This window comes from Schistocerca gregaria, chromosome 2 (assembly GCF_023897955.1).
Source record: "Schistocerca gregaria isolate iqSchGreg1 chromosome 2, iqSchGreg1.2, whole genome shotgun sequence".
NCBI classification, from domain to species: Eukaryota; Metazoa; Arthropoda; class Insecta; order Orthoptera; family Acrididae; genus Schistocerca; species Schistocerca gregaria.
This window is the reverse complement of record NC_064921.1, coordinates 54,418,616-54,434,730: the sequence shown is the minus strand read 5'-3', so window position 1 is coordinate 54,434,730 and position 16,115 is coordinate 54,418,616. Positions and strand designations below refer to the sequence as shown.

Genomic DNA, 16,115 nt, shown 5'->3' with positions numbered 1-16,115 from the left:
CAATTTCAAAACGGTACTTACTGAAATAGCACGCCTCGTAGAAAGGTCATAAGGCAAGTGAAAAATGAAATACATGTAGTCGCAGTGTGTCTTCATGACAATTGTCAATACCTGTTCGCTACAGAGTATATATAAACATTTAAGCATGAGATTTTACAAAAACCAGTTAACTTCTTTATCATGTCACACAAAAGCATGAACAATGACGTTTCCAGGTATTTGAGAAAGATAAGTATATGATGGTTAAAAGTCATGGTTCACACTAAGTTACATGTGAATTGAAGTAAACAGCACTAGCACATGAAACAACATGACACTTTGTCAATGATTAGTTGGTACACATTATCTTAGTGAACCAATGTTCCTTGGCAACTGATCCTTGACTGTACGAGTAACATTTCCTCATAAATTCTCGAACCAGTAGATGAGTATTTCCCTTCTTCCCTCCCAAACAAAGGAGGCGGCGCCGAGCATAGTTATTCCAGCTATGCGCAATGTTTTATTCCTATTTCCAATGTTTTTCTCTCTCCTCTACCTAAGAAAGAAATGAGCTCCCATAAGTGGTAAAAGCCTATCTATAAAATGAAGCAAAAATGCTTGTATTGTGTCATAAAAATGAGATATGTAGTTAATTTGTGTATGTGATGTGAATAAAGATATGCTGAAGCTCACAAACCAACTGTAGTAACAGAACCCAGTTAATGAAAAGTTTATGACATTTTAAAACTTAAGAAATCTATATTTAAAGTATAAGCGATGGATGGAATGTCAGCCATAGGTATGAGCTATCATGTTATGTATCTTGTTGTAACTCAGTACTTATATAAATTTTCATTGGAAGCCAAACTCTATATGAAAAAATGAACTTTAATGATAAGCAATTTACACAAATTTTAGGATGTCTATATGTGTCTTTAAACAAGTGGACAGTCTAGTAGGGTAACATCATGTGTGTGTGTGCAATGAGATAATTTTTGAGTATCTTGGTTCACAGCACTTGGTACATTGACAAGTAAAGTATAATTGTTCGAGCTGGTACTTACCTCAGCGACAGATGCTGTTGGACAGGGTGCCCTCCACTGAAAATGCTAGTATGGCAGGTATTAATGACGCCTGGACCGTAAAAGTGGAGATGTTCTGCTACAGCGTCGAATTTTGAACAATAAGCACACACCCACTGCACCCAGAATGAAGACAAACGACGTAGCAATTCTTCAATATGTGACACTCGGGTGTTAGTGTGACACTCCGTGTGAAATGAACACTAAGAAAGCGAGTGCACGCATGTGTGACAACAGCATCTAACATGTTGATTGTTGGTAACTAGTTCTTGCCGCCAAATCAGCCAGTGCGCCAGCACGAAACCTTTCAGCAAGAATGAAGCAAACTGAACATTCTTGTTAGCACACTAAATTTAAATATGTAATGGACTCTCATATTATGTATATAATCTTTTAATTTCTTTTACAGTTGTAACAGACATAGGATACGCTGATATGTCCATTCCATTAAACAACAGTAAATGGCATCGATCCCTATTAGCGAATGAAAATACAAGAAAACACTGAACATCTCCATACCATGTCAACGTACAGTATGGGGGAAATTGTATAAGTACTTGATGAAAGACCCCCAGGATGCTGCAAAGTTAACATTTATTTAAGAACAAAACAAAAATGAAACGCCGATTGAACAGAAGCATTAGCAAATACTTGTATGTTAGTTATGAATGTGTGGTAAGGCGCAAACAAACGAAAATACATCCTTTTTTCATTCTTGTTTTTGTACAGTTTTTTGTTTTAGAGAGATACTCTAAGACTCTCTTATATGTATAACGATGATGAGGATGTTCGATTTTAGATATGAACTATTACGATCTCGTTGTATCATACGTATTCATGAATAATACGATGTTAAAAAAGAGTATCAAGCATTTTATTTATTGAAGTGAAGAGGAAAACTATAGGACGAGGATTTTCGTGATTACTACAAGCTCCAGTGTTCCCAGAGTCAGCCGCCGCCTGCAGCTTCAGCTAGAAGGTTAGTAAAGTGCGATCGCTAAGAAAAATTAAGATAAGGACAGACATTTTAATAAAGCAATCACATTCAGTCATATTTGTTTAATATTTTTTTTATATTACACTTCATGGTGGATGGGTTTCATATCCAACTATTTTTAAACAATGCCCTAAAACGGGGTAAACACATGATTGATATTTAATAATTTCCCAATCAACACTGTTTTTATTCTGACATAAGGGCTAAAAGCAATGTTTGAACTGAGGAATGAGATATTGTGTGTTTTAAAGGAGAAAAGTCGCTCTCTGGCAGAATTCCAGAAACACAGATCTTCTATTCATAATCCCTTACCTCAGTGATATTTTTTAGAAACTAAATATCCTTAACACTTCACTTTGACGTAATCAGGTAACTGAACTATCTGGGAGTGAAAATATGAAGGCGCTCATGAAGAAGTTAGAACTGTGGCAAAACCGAATGGAAAGTGCCATGCTAGATAAGTTCTCTGCTCTAGAGTTACTGTTGGAGGACACAGATATTCTAATATTTCCAGTGAAGATAAAAGTCTACCTTCTTCATCATCCTGCAGCACTGACAATTTACTTCTAAAAATATTTCGTTGTCGATTTTGATAAACTGAATTGGATTAAAGGTCCATTCAAACATGCCCTTGGGCCATAGTGTCTAAATATAAAAGATCAAGAACAGTTTGTATTCTTACTTGTGATACTTCACTGAACAGCAGATTTAAGAATATGTTTCTTGGAATTTTGGACACATATATACAAGGAGTTCCCGAGTCAAAAAGCAATGACGATTCTGATTCATTTTGCAAGAACATACTCATGAAAGCCTAGTTTTTCAGCGTTGGTAGCTATGAAGTTGAACTACCTTTAAAAGCTAAATGTGAGCAAAGAACTGTGAGTCGCTGTATCCTCTATGCTTTGAGAAAATTTATTTTCAAAAGCAACCTTATCTGCAACAAGAAAAATTATAATTTGAATTTTTAATGCCCGTGTAATCATTATTTGCTGAATTGTAAATATTTTAAATGTTGCTCATTTTGAAGTTTTCAAAGAGATGGAAATGTGGTAAAGATAAAGAATATGTTCCATGTTTTCGTTATAATAATATATGTTGCATAAAATCCTTCTAAATTGAATTTGGTAAAACAGAGAACAAGGAAAACAAAATATAAGAAAAATACTATTTTTGTTATCAAAATCGGCTGTGGAGGCCCTTGATATTATTTTTGCACATGAAAGGGGGGGCAGAGGCAAAAAACGTTTAGAACCACTGCCATTAGTGGAGCAGCCAGCGAAAGACATGTGTACCCCATTTAGACATGGCCTGGGAAACTAGACTGCCAATCTGTTCTGAAGCAAGCGTGTTGGTTATGCTTCAAACCTATAAGTTTTATATAATGACTTATGCTACCCTAAAAAATTCTGGATTACTTCCCCCAGTTATCAGATCTCCAGGAGAGGGCTGCTTTGGCAGACCTATATAGAAACATACTAATGTTGGAAATGCCAGACCTCTGTCCATCCACACATATAACTACCAGTCACTTGTGGATCACCGTAACACTAAGTGAAACGGAGGAGCAATTAGAAAAAATCAAATGGTCTGTTGTTGACCTGAGTTAAGAATGTTTTAAAGGGGAACAGTGTGTAATACAGAACTCAGGTAGCGTTCTATACCAGTGAGGCGAATCTGATGGAAGAAAAAGTGTTGTAAGGTTCCTAATAAAGACGAGAATAATTTATAAGATATCGTCAATAGACCAAACAACAAGTAGAACAGCACCAACTTTTATAAAAATATCACAGACATACAAGTTACAACTATTGCAAACCTAGGGTCGTACTTTATGTTATTCTGAAAATGTATTAGAAGTGTTTTATGAGAACAGAAATTCTGAACATGTAGACAGGACTGTCAATTTTAACTTTGATTTTGGGGGCATAAAATCCCAATGTTCGGGGTGTAAATCACAAAGTTTGCCTATAAAAACAAAGATATGTTTATGTATGTTGCCTTGGAATATATGAGAGAAAGGAAACCTGCAAAACGCGTTTTCAGTTTGCTGAAGAGTAATTTGTTCAATATGAACACATCTTTGGGGACATAAATCTCAAAATTAGCATGAAAAACAAGGAGATATTTCTGTAGGTTGTGTTGGAATGAGTTAGAGAAATGAAAGATGCGAAAGGCTTCCTTAGTTACCTGAAGAGAATAATTTGTTCAAAATGAACACTCTTTTTTTAGAAATGGTGCAATAGATAGTAGATATCGTAAAGTCCGAATTTTGAGACTCTGAATGAAACTGATTTTAGTATCACAAACCAGAACAATGTACTCAAAAATATTTAAATTTTAAACCAATTTAATTCTGATAGAGACCATAGACTGGTAAGATCGAAAATGGTCATGACCATCGATCAAGAAAGAAGGAGACTAATATTTGTGAAAAAACAAAATACTAACATGTATAAATTAGGTGAAAAACAAAGATAATGCATTAGGTCTCTTCAGATGAGGTTAGAACAGCCACCAGAAGAAAAACTTGTAGCAATGACAATGAAAACTGGAAAAGAAATATAGGGATCAATAAAATTTACTAAACAACGACGGAAGTTATTGTCTGAAACCCGTACCTTACTGTTAAAGAGATGGAATATGAAAATCAAAACCACCGTTGACAAAATGAAACACTCAGATCTATTTAAGTGTATAATAAATCAAATCAAAGAAAATCTGATAAGATACAACGGAAAGACCACAAAATTAGCACTAGAAGGTAAAGAGAGCTGTTATAAAGTTAAGCAAAAGTTTATAATTGATGGAAGAGAAATAACTGCAGTTGACAGTGATAAATAATGCAGAACGCATAAGGAAGAAATTCTTGAGCATACAAAGCATTTCTGCAGTAAACTACATAAAATAATTCATGGACCACTTAGAAAAGACATACAGTTGGATATAATGAAGTACTGGAAATCCCAAAAGAAACAAGAATTGCTGTAAATGAAATGCAGAATAGTATAGAGGGGGTCATGGTGGTTCGACAATTGAAATACTTAATACTGACAAAGAAACGTAAACCTATCTGGCTAAAGTCTTTGAAGCATTAGAGATTTGAGGAATTATCTCCTTATAAGTTTATTCCCTGTTATGTACAAACCTTTCACTAAAGTATTGATTTATCGTACCACTGCTATTGTGAAAAACGTACAATACACTGAACAAGCCGTATTCCACAGCGGTTATAGTGCATTTGACCATATATGCACAATGCAGGAATTAATTAGTTGAGTTAATGAATATGAAATGTGATTCATTGGAAGAAGGTAAAATAGGGTGACCCTACAGCCCTGAAACTTCTTACAGAAGTCCTGGAGATGACTGTCTTCAAAATTATTTGGAAGCAGAAGTGAATTAGAATAAATGGGAAAAGGCTCAGTGACTTGACATTTGCTAACAAAGTACTAAGCTTAGCAAATCATATGATGGAACTGTAACTCTCCATATAGGATTTATAACATAAAACTTCCTGGCGGATTAAAACTGTGTACCGGACCCGAGAATCGAACTTGGGACCTTTGCCTTTCGAGGGCAAGTGCTCTACTAACTGAGCACGACTCACGCCCCGGCCTTCTGTGAACCTTGCAGAACTAGCACTCCTGGAAGAAAGGATATTGCGGAGACATGGCTTAGTCACAGCCTGGGGGATGTTTCTAGAATGAAATTTTCACTCTACAGCGGAGTGTGCGCTGATATGAAACTTCCTGGCAGACTAAAACTGTGTGCCGGACTGAGACTCGAACTCGGGACCTTTGCCTTTCGCGGGCAAGTGCTCTACCAACTGAGCTACCTAAGCACGACCCCATCCTCACAGCTTTAATTCCGCCAGTACCTCGTCTCCTATCTTCCAACATACCTCTCGAACAGCTCAGAGAGTTCTGGCAAAGGTCACTCCGCCGACTCACTAAGAAGGATCGGAAAAGAAGGAAAGACATAAATGCAATGGAAAGAGTTCAAGGTGCTGCCAAAAGATGAAGACTCTAAAATGGAAATGAGCAATACATCTTGGACGAAGAAATGAAGGAAGACGAACAAAGACAGTACTAGAGTGGATTCCAAGAGAAAGTCGAATACCGCCAGGCAGACCAGTCGATCGCCGTGATAAAAAGCTGAAGAAAGAGTAAGGATTAAAGAGGCTTAAGATTAAAGAGGTTACAGCTCATAAAGGCTGAATAGTGTTTATGGTATATATGGTCTACGGAACAAGTAAGTAGCTACAGAAGGAAAAATAGTTTATGTGTAACCTTGTTTATTTTTATCATGCCTTGCTGAGAATTAAGGAATATGTTTTTCTTTTGAGGCTTAATATTAAGAAAAATGTTATTTGATGAGAAATGTTTACGTAAACTGAAAAGTAGTCTAAAATTCATGATACATTAAGGAATATAATTCTGTATTAAGTAAAATAAATCTGTAATACCTTTACAGCTAGACATCTGCAAGATTTGGGCATACGCAAAATCATTTTGTGTTGAATAAAGCTTTATTGCTATTATTAGTGTTATTAACTTTAGCAGTGCAACTATTTATTAACTGATGCAAAACTCTACTGGATAAATACTTTTGTTGTTTTAGTAGGATTATTTTTGCTTATAATTTTACGTTTTGATGTCAGTTTTCTTACAGAGTCGCCCTGTATGACTTAAAACATTAGTATACCTTAAAATACGTGAATTTATATAAAAAGTGAATGAACTACGTATTATGCACGTTTTTCTGCAGTATAGGTCACCTCTTATGACTTTTCGGCTCCTCGAAATAAACGTATTGGTAAACATCTTTGGATTCAGCAACATTAGTAAACTAACTGACTCTTTGGCTCTAGTATTTAATGTTTGTGTTTATCGGTTGTGTTCAAATGAAGTGAGATATACGATACAATGAGTTTTTCAAGTGACGAAGTGAATTTCTTGGTGTACCGGTATCTACAGGAGTCAGGTAATCTTTTCTTATATTTTGAATTAATTTTCTGCAGCCACTGCTTAGCGGTTTGTGAGAGTATGACAAATGAAAAGAAAATCAGAGAATGGTTTGGTATATCTTCAAAAATCCACTAGGACGTATTACCATCGGAAAAAAAATCAAACGATTTATCTATATACAGAAATTTAAAGTTGCAACCATAATTTTCGACACACTTTCCTTTCATGTACCCATTCACGGCGGAATAAATTTAATTCAAATATAGAGTGAGAAGTAACTACGTGTGTAAAGGAATTGTTTATCCATGAGGGCAGTGGGGAGGTAAACAATCGTAGGGCAGTTAGTGCCAATAACAGCAGCGATACTGATAATTTATTTTGAATAAAAATTCTTGTAACTGGACCAGTTGTTATTGTCACAAATGTTTTCTTATTTTTCGCTTGTAAACTGACATAACCTGTTCAGGTGTCCTATCAAATATTGGTATATTGGCCACTTTTAACTACTGTGTAGAGGCCCGTGTTACACTAACTTAGCTCAAGAAATTGTCAAACTTATATTACAGAGACATCGATGTGGGTCAAAGATTAACAATAATTTTCAGCCATATATCCATTTCTTCAACTTAATTGCCCTTATTCATTAATTGTTGTACTACTCTTCGGCTGTTCACCATTAAAAAAAAAAAAAAAAAAAAATTACATTCAGTCACTAATCGTGATTAAAAAAAAAAAAATCAATGCACGGTACTTATCAAAACCCGGGGGCTCATCTTTGGCTGCTTAGCTATCAGCTTATGTTATTTATTTATTTATTTTTAATTCTTTTTTAGAGATAATCATTGCTCTATTTACAGAGTGGTTCCAAAGGTTTTAGATACAATGTAGAAATACTTAATTTGTTTCACAGCATATTCCCACAAAATATTTAAATGTGGTTTGTTGTCGGTTTTGTGAATGTGACACAGTCATGGCAGTATCTGACTAAATGGGCAAAATTAATAAACCAGTAACTTGTTTCGCATATACCGCACCCTTTACTTTGTGGCATCGAAATGAATTCAAGTATGAGTAGTTTGTAGGTAATTTATGTAATTCATTGTTCAAGATTAAGTTTGTGTAATTTTGCAGCAACATAGTTTTTTTGAACACACTGTTTGGGACAGGCAGTAACACGTGAAATTAAATAGTGGAAAATATATGCTGCAGGAACAACAATATAAAATAGGATACATTGCTATTTACCAAATAGAGGAGACATTGATTGGCAGGAAGTCGCATTAAAAGTACATTTCAAAGTAGACTAAGCTATTGGAGCCCCTTGCACAAATCCTCCTGGTGGATTAGTGTTGAGGTCTGGTGTGCCGGCCAGCCTGTGGATGGTTTTTAAGGCAGTTTTCCATCTACCTTGGCGAATGTGGGTTGGTTCCCCTTATTCTGCCTCAGTTACACTATGTCGGCAATTGCAGCATGAACACTGTCTCCACATATACGTACACCATAATTACTCTACCATGCAAACATTTGGGGTTACCCTCATCGGGGGGGGGGGATGGTGTGAGACGTTCCTGGGTTGAGGGGGGGGGGGATGCCCACTGGGGGCCGAACTGAACAATAACCCTGGGTTCGGTGTGGAGCAGCAGTGGGATGGGTGGATTGCTGTGGCCTGATATGGGGTTGTGAACCACTGAGGACTATGGTGGGACGAAGCCTCTCTATCGTTTCTAGGTCCCTGGTTTAATACACAGTACACACAAGCTATCGGACAAAGAGTTTCACAGACGTAAAAAAGTCCACACACACACACACACACACACACACACACACACACACACAAGTGTACATATAGTCACTGTCATCTCTGGGTGCTGTGGCTTAACAATGGTAAGCAGCAGTCTCAGCTTTCAGCTGAGGTGATTAGTGGGAGGGATGGGGTTACAGAAGAGACATGGGGTGGGTAGGGGGAAGAATAGCATGTCAGATATGGAAAATTGTGCAACAATGTGATGGGGACAGAATGGAGGGCTGTTATGTGCAGTATCAGGTGGTGTGGTGGGCTGGAGTGGGAGCAAGGGAGGGGTAGGTTAGGTTGAGTTGGGTCTAGCTGTCGGGGCTATAGGAATGACATCTGTTGTAATTATAATTCCCACCCATGAAATTCACAGAAATTGATTGATGTTGGTGGGAAGAATCCAGATAGCACAAACAAAGTCACACACACCATATTGGGTAGCATGATTGGCAACTTATTGGCCTTACTGTCTCTTGACCACCAAGGATGTTTCTCGTTTCAGGGACTGACCAAAGATAAGTCTCAATCCATGTAGATAACATGATTGATTTGCTTCCTGTCTTGAGGTATCTGAGTTATGTGTAGAATGCTATTCTGTGGCTGTGCAGGGGATGGGAGGTGACTGTGTGGGGGATATAATTTCTCGACAGTGTGGATAGTAAATTTCGGTCTGTGATTGCCTCAGCAAGAAGCTTGGTGTATTTAGAGGTGGACTGCTCATCACTAAAGGTATATGGAATGGACTTCTTGGTGTGAAGTGGGAGGAAGCATCTGAAATGGAGGTATTGTTGGTGATTGGTAGGTTTTATGCGGCCTAAGGTACTGATGTAGCCATCTATGAGATAGAGGCCGATATGTCAGATATAGCTTGATGGGCTGAGGACAATAAGGTGAATGGGGTAGACGATGTTGAGGTTCTGGAAGAATGTGGATAGGGTGTCCTCACACAAGGTCCACTGAATCTGAAGCAGGTGAGGAGTTTGGGATTGTGGGTGACCAGCAAGTATTCCTCTAGATGTCCCACTAATTGATTGACATAGGATGGTACCGTGCGTGTACCCAAGGCTGTAGTGTGGATTTGTTTGGATGTGATGTCTTCAAAGGGGAAGTGATTATGGCTGGGGATATAGTTGGTCATGGTGACTAGGAAGGAGGTTGTACATTTAGTTAGTTGGACGTTGGAAAAGGCGGTGTTCACTGGCGTCGGGGCTATGGTATTTTGCCACCCATCCTAACTACCCAGTTTCCTCATACATCTCTATACCATACCTATCCCAACACCTTACCCATGGCTCATATCCTTGCAGTAGACCCAGGTGTAAGTCCTTTTCCATATGTCCTTCGTCTACTGCCTATGCCAGTCGTGTCACAGGCATCTGATACCCCATAAAAGCCAAGGCCACCTGTTAAAGCAGTCATGTGGTCTACAAATTTAGCTGCAACCACTGTGCAGCATTCTAATTATGCTGTCTATCCTCACAGATGAGTGTTGCCAAACTGCCAATGAAGCAGCTGGACCATCCAGTTGCCAAGCATGCTGCCCAACATGGTGTACTTGACTTCAACAACTGCTTCACAGCCTGTGTCAGCAGAATTCTTTCCAGCAACACAAGTTTTTCTGAATTGTTCAGATAGAATCTCCTCCATTGATTCTTCAGTTTCTGCTGGCATACTTCATTATGAAAGAGTTCATGGGTGAGCAGCCGGGTGTTAGTGTTCAACGGGCGCAATATTTTTGCAAGCGACGACATTGCCTTCATCAGGTGCACTGACGAACTGATTGCCGAGGCGCTGGCACTAGGCTTTTATCTCCTACCCTCTAGGTGTTCCAAACGCGGTCCACACTCAGGTGCAGAGCTTCCACCATATGTTCCGTTTGCAATTTGCATCCAAGGGCATGTGATGGTGGCATCTTCTTAGGATATCTGCCTTTTCTTGATGTCAGTTCATGGTGGGATGTCTTCTTTCTCCTTTTAAATATGCCAAAATATTGTGCCCATTGGACACTAACACCCACCTGTCCACCCATGAACTCTTCTGTCATGAAGTATGCTAGGAAAAATCGAACAATCATGTCACATACCTTTACAGGGAGGAGAAGTATTGCTACATGAAAAGGCTTGACAAGCTGCATCACCAGACAAGCCATTTACTGAGTGCATTTGCATTACCATGAAAAGTGTGTGCTGTCGAACTTCGCCAAGATGACACATCACATTGATTCAGCAGCAGCCAGAAGAATCAAGAAACATGCCAGCCTAGGCATGGTTCGTGAAAGAATATGTTTTGCTCACTGTTGCCTGGACTCAACTAACAGAGAACTTCACAAACTCCTTCTACAGCTGGCCAACCAGGTCAACTCCTGAACGTGGGAGTGGATTGACTGTGTCACATGAGCAGACTCTGCACAAAGAAAGGCCACTGTGCGTCAGACATCAAAATTAGAGCATTTATCAGATCTTCTGAGGCTCCCTGCAAGACTATCATCAATCTCACGGACAGGCAACTGGATGAGGACACGCTCGCAGTTCTTTAGAGAGAACTCAACTTTGCACCAACTCCTAAATCCGCAGCTATCACAGATGTCATCAGTGCAGTGGAGCAGACGGCTGCATGACTTCCACCTGAAGTAGTTGAAGAAGTATGTTGTGAAACCTGTTATGCTCTCACACAAACTAAACCTGTGAAACCAAACATCTGTACCAGGGGGAGGCCGGTCATATGGGAGCTACGAGAAGATAGAGATATCATAGTTTTACCAGCCAACAAAGGCAACTCAACTGTGATCTTATCTCATCAAGATTACATTGAGAAGGTGCAGGGTTTGCTCAAAGACAGCGCATATCGGAAGATCAACACTGACCTTACCAAGCTACGACAGAGAGGATGTGTTCCACCGATATTTCAGTCTTCTAAATGTACACAAAGTGGGAGTGACTTGACACGCGATTGTCAGCAACATTAGTGCTCCAATGTACTCACTTGCAAAATACATGAAGGAAACACGCGTAGCCCTTATATTGGTAAATGTCCACATCATATTCGCATCTCAGTTGATTTTGTTGGGCGTCTAACAACTTCAGACTTTGTGATACAGACAGCCTTGTGAGTTTTGATGTTGTCTCTCTCTTCAGAAGGGTGGCTTTGGAGAAATCCTTTTAACTTATTGGTCAGAAGTTTGGCACAGAGATGACCAATCTTTTTACGCACATCCTGACATCAACATATTTCCTCTTCGACAGTGGGTACTATGAGCAGATGGATGGAGTGGCCATGGAGAGTCGACATTCACCAGTTGTCACCACCTTGTTCATGGAACATTTTGAGGAGAAAGCCCTTGATTCAACACAGTGGAAACCTATCTTTGTCTTCCACTATGTTGACGATTGTCATATGACCACATGGTAGAGACAAGCTGAATGGTTTCCTCATATGTCTCAGTTGTGTACACCAGAACATCAAGTTTACCATGGAAGTCGAAGTGGATGGAGTACTCCCCTTTCTGGATGTCCTGTTTAAAAGAAGAGCAGATGACACATAGGCCACAGTGTGTACCATAAGAAGATGCACACCGACCCCACTTACATGCAAACAGCTGTCACCATCCAGCGCAGAGGAACAGCATCCTCAAAACACTGGTCCACTGTCTGACAGTGAGAGCCTTAACCAATAACTTGAACATCTGAAGGTCAATTTTGTGGAAAAATGGCTATATAGAGAAGCAGATCTGGAAAGCTCTACATCCCACACTGATTGTGCAAAAGGAGGAAGCAGAAGAGGTGCCTCAGCAGGATGGGGACTAGCATTCCATTCTGTGGTCCTTTATAGGGAAATATAGGTCGAATTCTTCAAAAACATCAAGTAAAGACTGTCTTCCGCCCACCGATTAAGACACAAACACTGCTTGGTAATGTCAAGGACAATCCAGGACTACGGAAATCTGGAGTCTACCAGATCCCCCTGTGAATGTGGCTTGACTTACATAGGTCAAATGGTGTGCACTATCGAAGATCGTTGCTAAGAACATCAATGGCACACCAGACTGCAGCAGCCTAACAAGTCCGGATTGCTGAACGTTGCCACTTGGAATTACACAGTATGAATAATGACCGTACCAAGGTTCTGACACAGACGTCCAAATACTGAGACTTTTTCATTAAATAATCTACTGAGATTAGAATACGGTAACTCCTAATCAGTCGAGATAGCAGTTACATCCTTAGTAAGGCCTGGAAGCCTGCTTAAAATCTGATTAAAAGCAGAAAGAAGACATCCCACTTTGAACTGATGTTGAGAACAGGCAGCGATACTAAGAAGACTATGTCAGGACACGCCCATGGGTGCGGACCGCGAACAGGACGGATGCAGATGGTCCACACCTGGGCAAAGGCCACGTTCGGAGCACCTGGAGGGGGGAGGGGGGGCGGGGGTGGAGGATATAAAAGCCTGGTGTCAGTGCCTCGGTGGCACTGTCAGAGCACCTGATGATGGCAACGTGGTCGCTTGCTGAAATATTATGCCCTTTGGACACTTAACACCCGGCTGTTCATCTGTGGACTTTTCGTCATATCCTCCATTCTCAGAAACCCCATGGCCTCCTCAGTCCCTATTGCAACTTGCTCTTATCCCTATCCCCATTTGTGTGTGTGTGTTTGTGTTTGTTGTCAGTTGTTTATTTGAAGTCCAGAAATCTTAGACTGTATAACCATGGGGTTATGGGGCTAATTGCAAAATGTTAAATGCATTTGTATTTACACCTGCAAAGAACAGAACATGTTAAGTAATTGCGACAATAACCTAACATTTATCTTCAGCGGCTAAATAAACTGAAATATACATGAAAACAAAATAAACTAAAATATACCTGAAAAGTCATCAAACCTCTTGTGCCAAATACAATAGTAGCTAAGGTTTAGAATTGTCAAAAGCCTCATTCTCTATTTTAATATACTTAAATATAGAAAGACTCGTTTATTTCAATAAACTAAAATATAGAAAATATATCAAAATAGATCACATTTCATATGAATGCAAGCACATTATGTCTTTATAGCTCTATGAAACAGTGAAATTCTACCTTAAGCAGGGGGCAAGTATAAAAAGTAATTATTGGCACTGTTGACCACTGTGTACACAGTATTTTTATGACTTTTATTTTCTTAAGATTTAAGTTTTGTGTGGGAGAGGATGAGCTTAATAGTTAATGCAAGTGAGCCTTTAGGTACTCAGCAACAGAATGAAATGTATGTTTCATCAGCAAATCTTCCACTTTTTGAGTGAAGGTACTGCTTTTATTTATACCTGGTTGTTCCCAGCCACACATTGTTGTTGCTTAGTCTGCTTAAGTGGAAAAGAAAGAAAAGAAAAAGCAGACATTTCTAATATGTTTGAGGTATTTGTTGTAATCTCCTTCTATTCTCTCCCACTTGGTCCATGTCCTCCTCCTCCCTCTCTCTTTGTCCATATCCTCCCCCTCCCCCTCTCGCTCTTTGTCTGCATCCTCCTCCTCCCCCCCCTTTCTCTGTCCACCTCCTCCCCTCTTTCTCTCTCCATCTCCTCCTCCCCCCCCCCTCCCTTGACAGCCCATCACCTCCTCTCCCTTTTCTATGACCAGGCTCTCCCCCCTTCTCTCTCTCTGTCTTTTGTCTCTCTCTCTCTCTCTCTCTCTCTCACACACACACACACACTCACTCACTCACTCATCTCTTTCACTTTCTGTTAACATTTCCTCCCACCCCTCTGTCCATCTCCCTCCTGTCAGGGTTGGCTAGCAGTATGTTACTGTTACAGATGTGACATTGGTCTTGTAACAATATGTATCCACATTAAACATTTGCAAATGTAACTTCAAGGTGTATTGCAGCCAGAGCTATATTGAACATATCTATAAGTTATTTTCCTTTTCCACACTTAAAGGTTACTTTTGTGTAACAAATCTATAAACACCTTGTCTTAAAACTATGTAGCCTATATCTGTCCAATTCTTCATAAGAGTATTGCCTAATAGTAAATTGGTAAACTTTGCAAGTTACTTGGCAATAATGTTTCCTTATTATGTATTGCATATTTATTTGTATATTATATGTATTGAAAATAGGTTCATAAAAACAAATGCCTATTCGCATGCAACATTGTGTCAAAATTTCTAAGCAATCGGTGAAGAACTTTCAGAGATTTACGACTTTGAACAAATGACTATGTGGTGTTTTGCTAATATTGTATCCCCTTTAGTCTTATATATGTGTTTGGATGCCATATAGCACTCCAGTAGTTGTTGAAAAACACACTTGTGTTCAAATGCAACACTGTTTCAAAATTTCAAAGCAATTGGTGAAGAAATCATGGAGATATGTGATTTTGAACAAATGATCATTTACATTTTTATTTATTCTAGATTGATGAGGGGCAGTGCATTAAAAAGCAGGCTTTAGGCACTAGAAACTATATCTGGAATGTAAATATAGGGATCTGGCAATATATTATTTGAAAATGGGTCTGAGGGCAGATCGTATTGATACACTCATTATCATCTTCATTATTCTTCTTTTCCATGAAGACTATTTTTATGTAATTTATCTACAAGAAAGGGATGCCATATGCTAATACTGAGTACACTAGCCAATTATAAACAGTTCATTAGTGTTTATATCGCATATTGCCTGAGAATTCTGAATGCGTAACAGAGACTGCTGAGCCTGTTTAACAATTTTGCTTTGGTGGTCCGACTCTCAACCCAGTCTTTCAAAAACTTTTGTTTCCATTAAAATTTCTGTGCCATCAACTTATGAGTGTTCAGTGATGTGAGCTGATGGTCTCGGGATGGCTAGAAGAGCATATGAGCTGTCTAGTTTGTGTTTAGTTTGCAATGGAGCATGAGAGGAGTTTTTCAATTGTATCATTGATTTTGAGCTCAATTGCAGAGCTGAGTCCATCGTTTAGATCAAGTTCATGTCATCTGGAAACAACATAAGAGACACGCAGTGTCCGGTCATATTAACATGACTACCTGTCAGAAGTGTGAATAACCATCTTTTGCAGTGGGGACTGCTGGATTTTTGCAGGAAGAAAAGTAGTGGGGTTCTGGGAATTACAAACAGAGATGTGGAGTCATGCCGACTTCAGTGCAGTGGCCAGTTGCTCTAAGTTCCTTGGTTGAGGATCCATGGTACGACCAGCCCAATCGAGGTGGTCTCAAAAATTCTCGAATGACTTTAAATCCGGGTGTTTGGTGGCCGGAGGAGTACGGTAAACTCGTCCTGGTGCTCTTCAAACCATGCACATGCTCTGTAAGCTGT

The 16,115-nt window shown here is 39.2% G+C and overlaps 1 protein-coding gene across 1 annotated transcript in view; it reads left to right on the top strand.

The window, feature by feature from the left end:
* The first annotated feature begins 6,877 nt into the window (after positions 1-6,877).
* The window catches only part of LOC126336295 (F-box-like/WD repeat-containing protein TBL1XR1), a 165,688-nt gene continuing 156,450 nt past the window's right edge, over positions 6,878-16,115 (top strand). Inside the window, exon 1 of the mRNA XM_049999828.1 lies at positions 6,878-7,044. Coding sequence (XP_049855785.1) covers positions 6,987-7,044 — 58 coding nt within the window. The 5' untranslated portion in view covers positions 6,878-6,986. The remainder of the gene's footprint in view (positions 7,045-16,115) is intronic.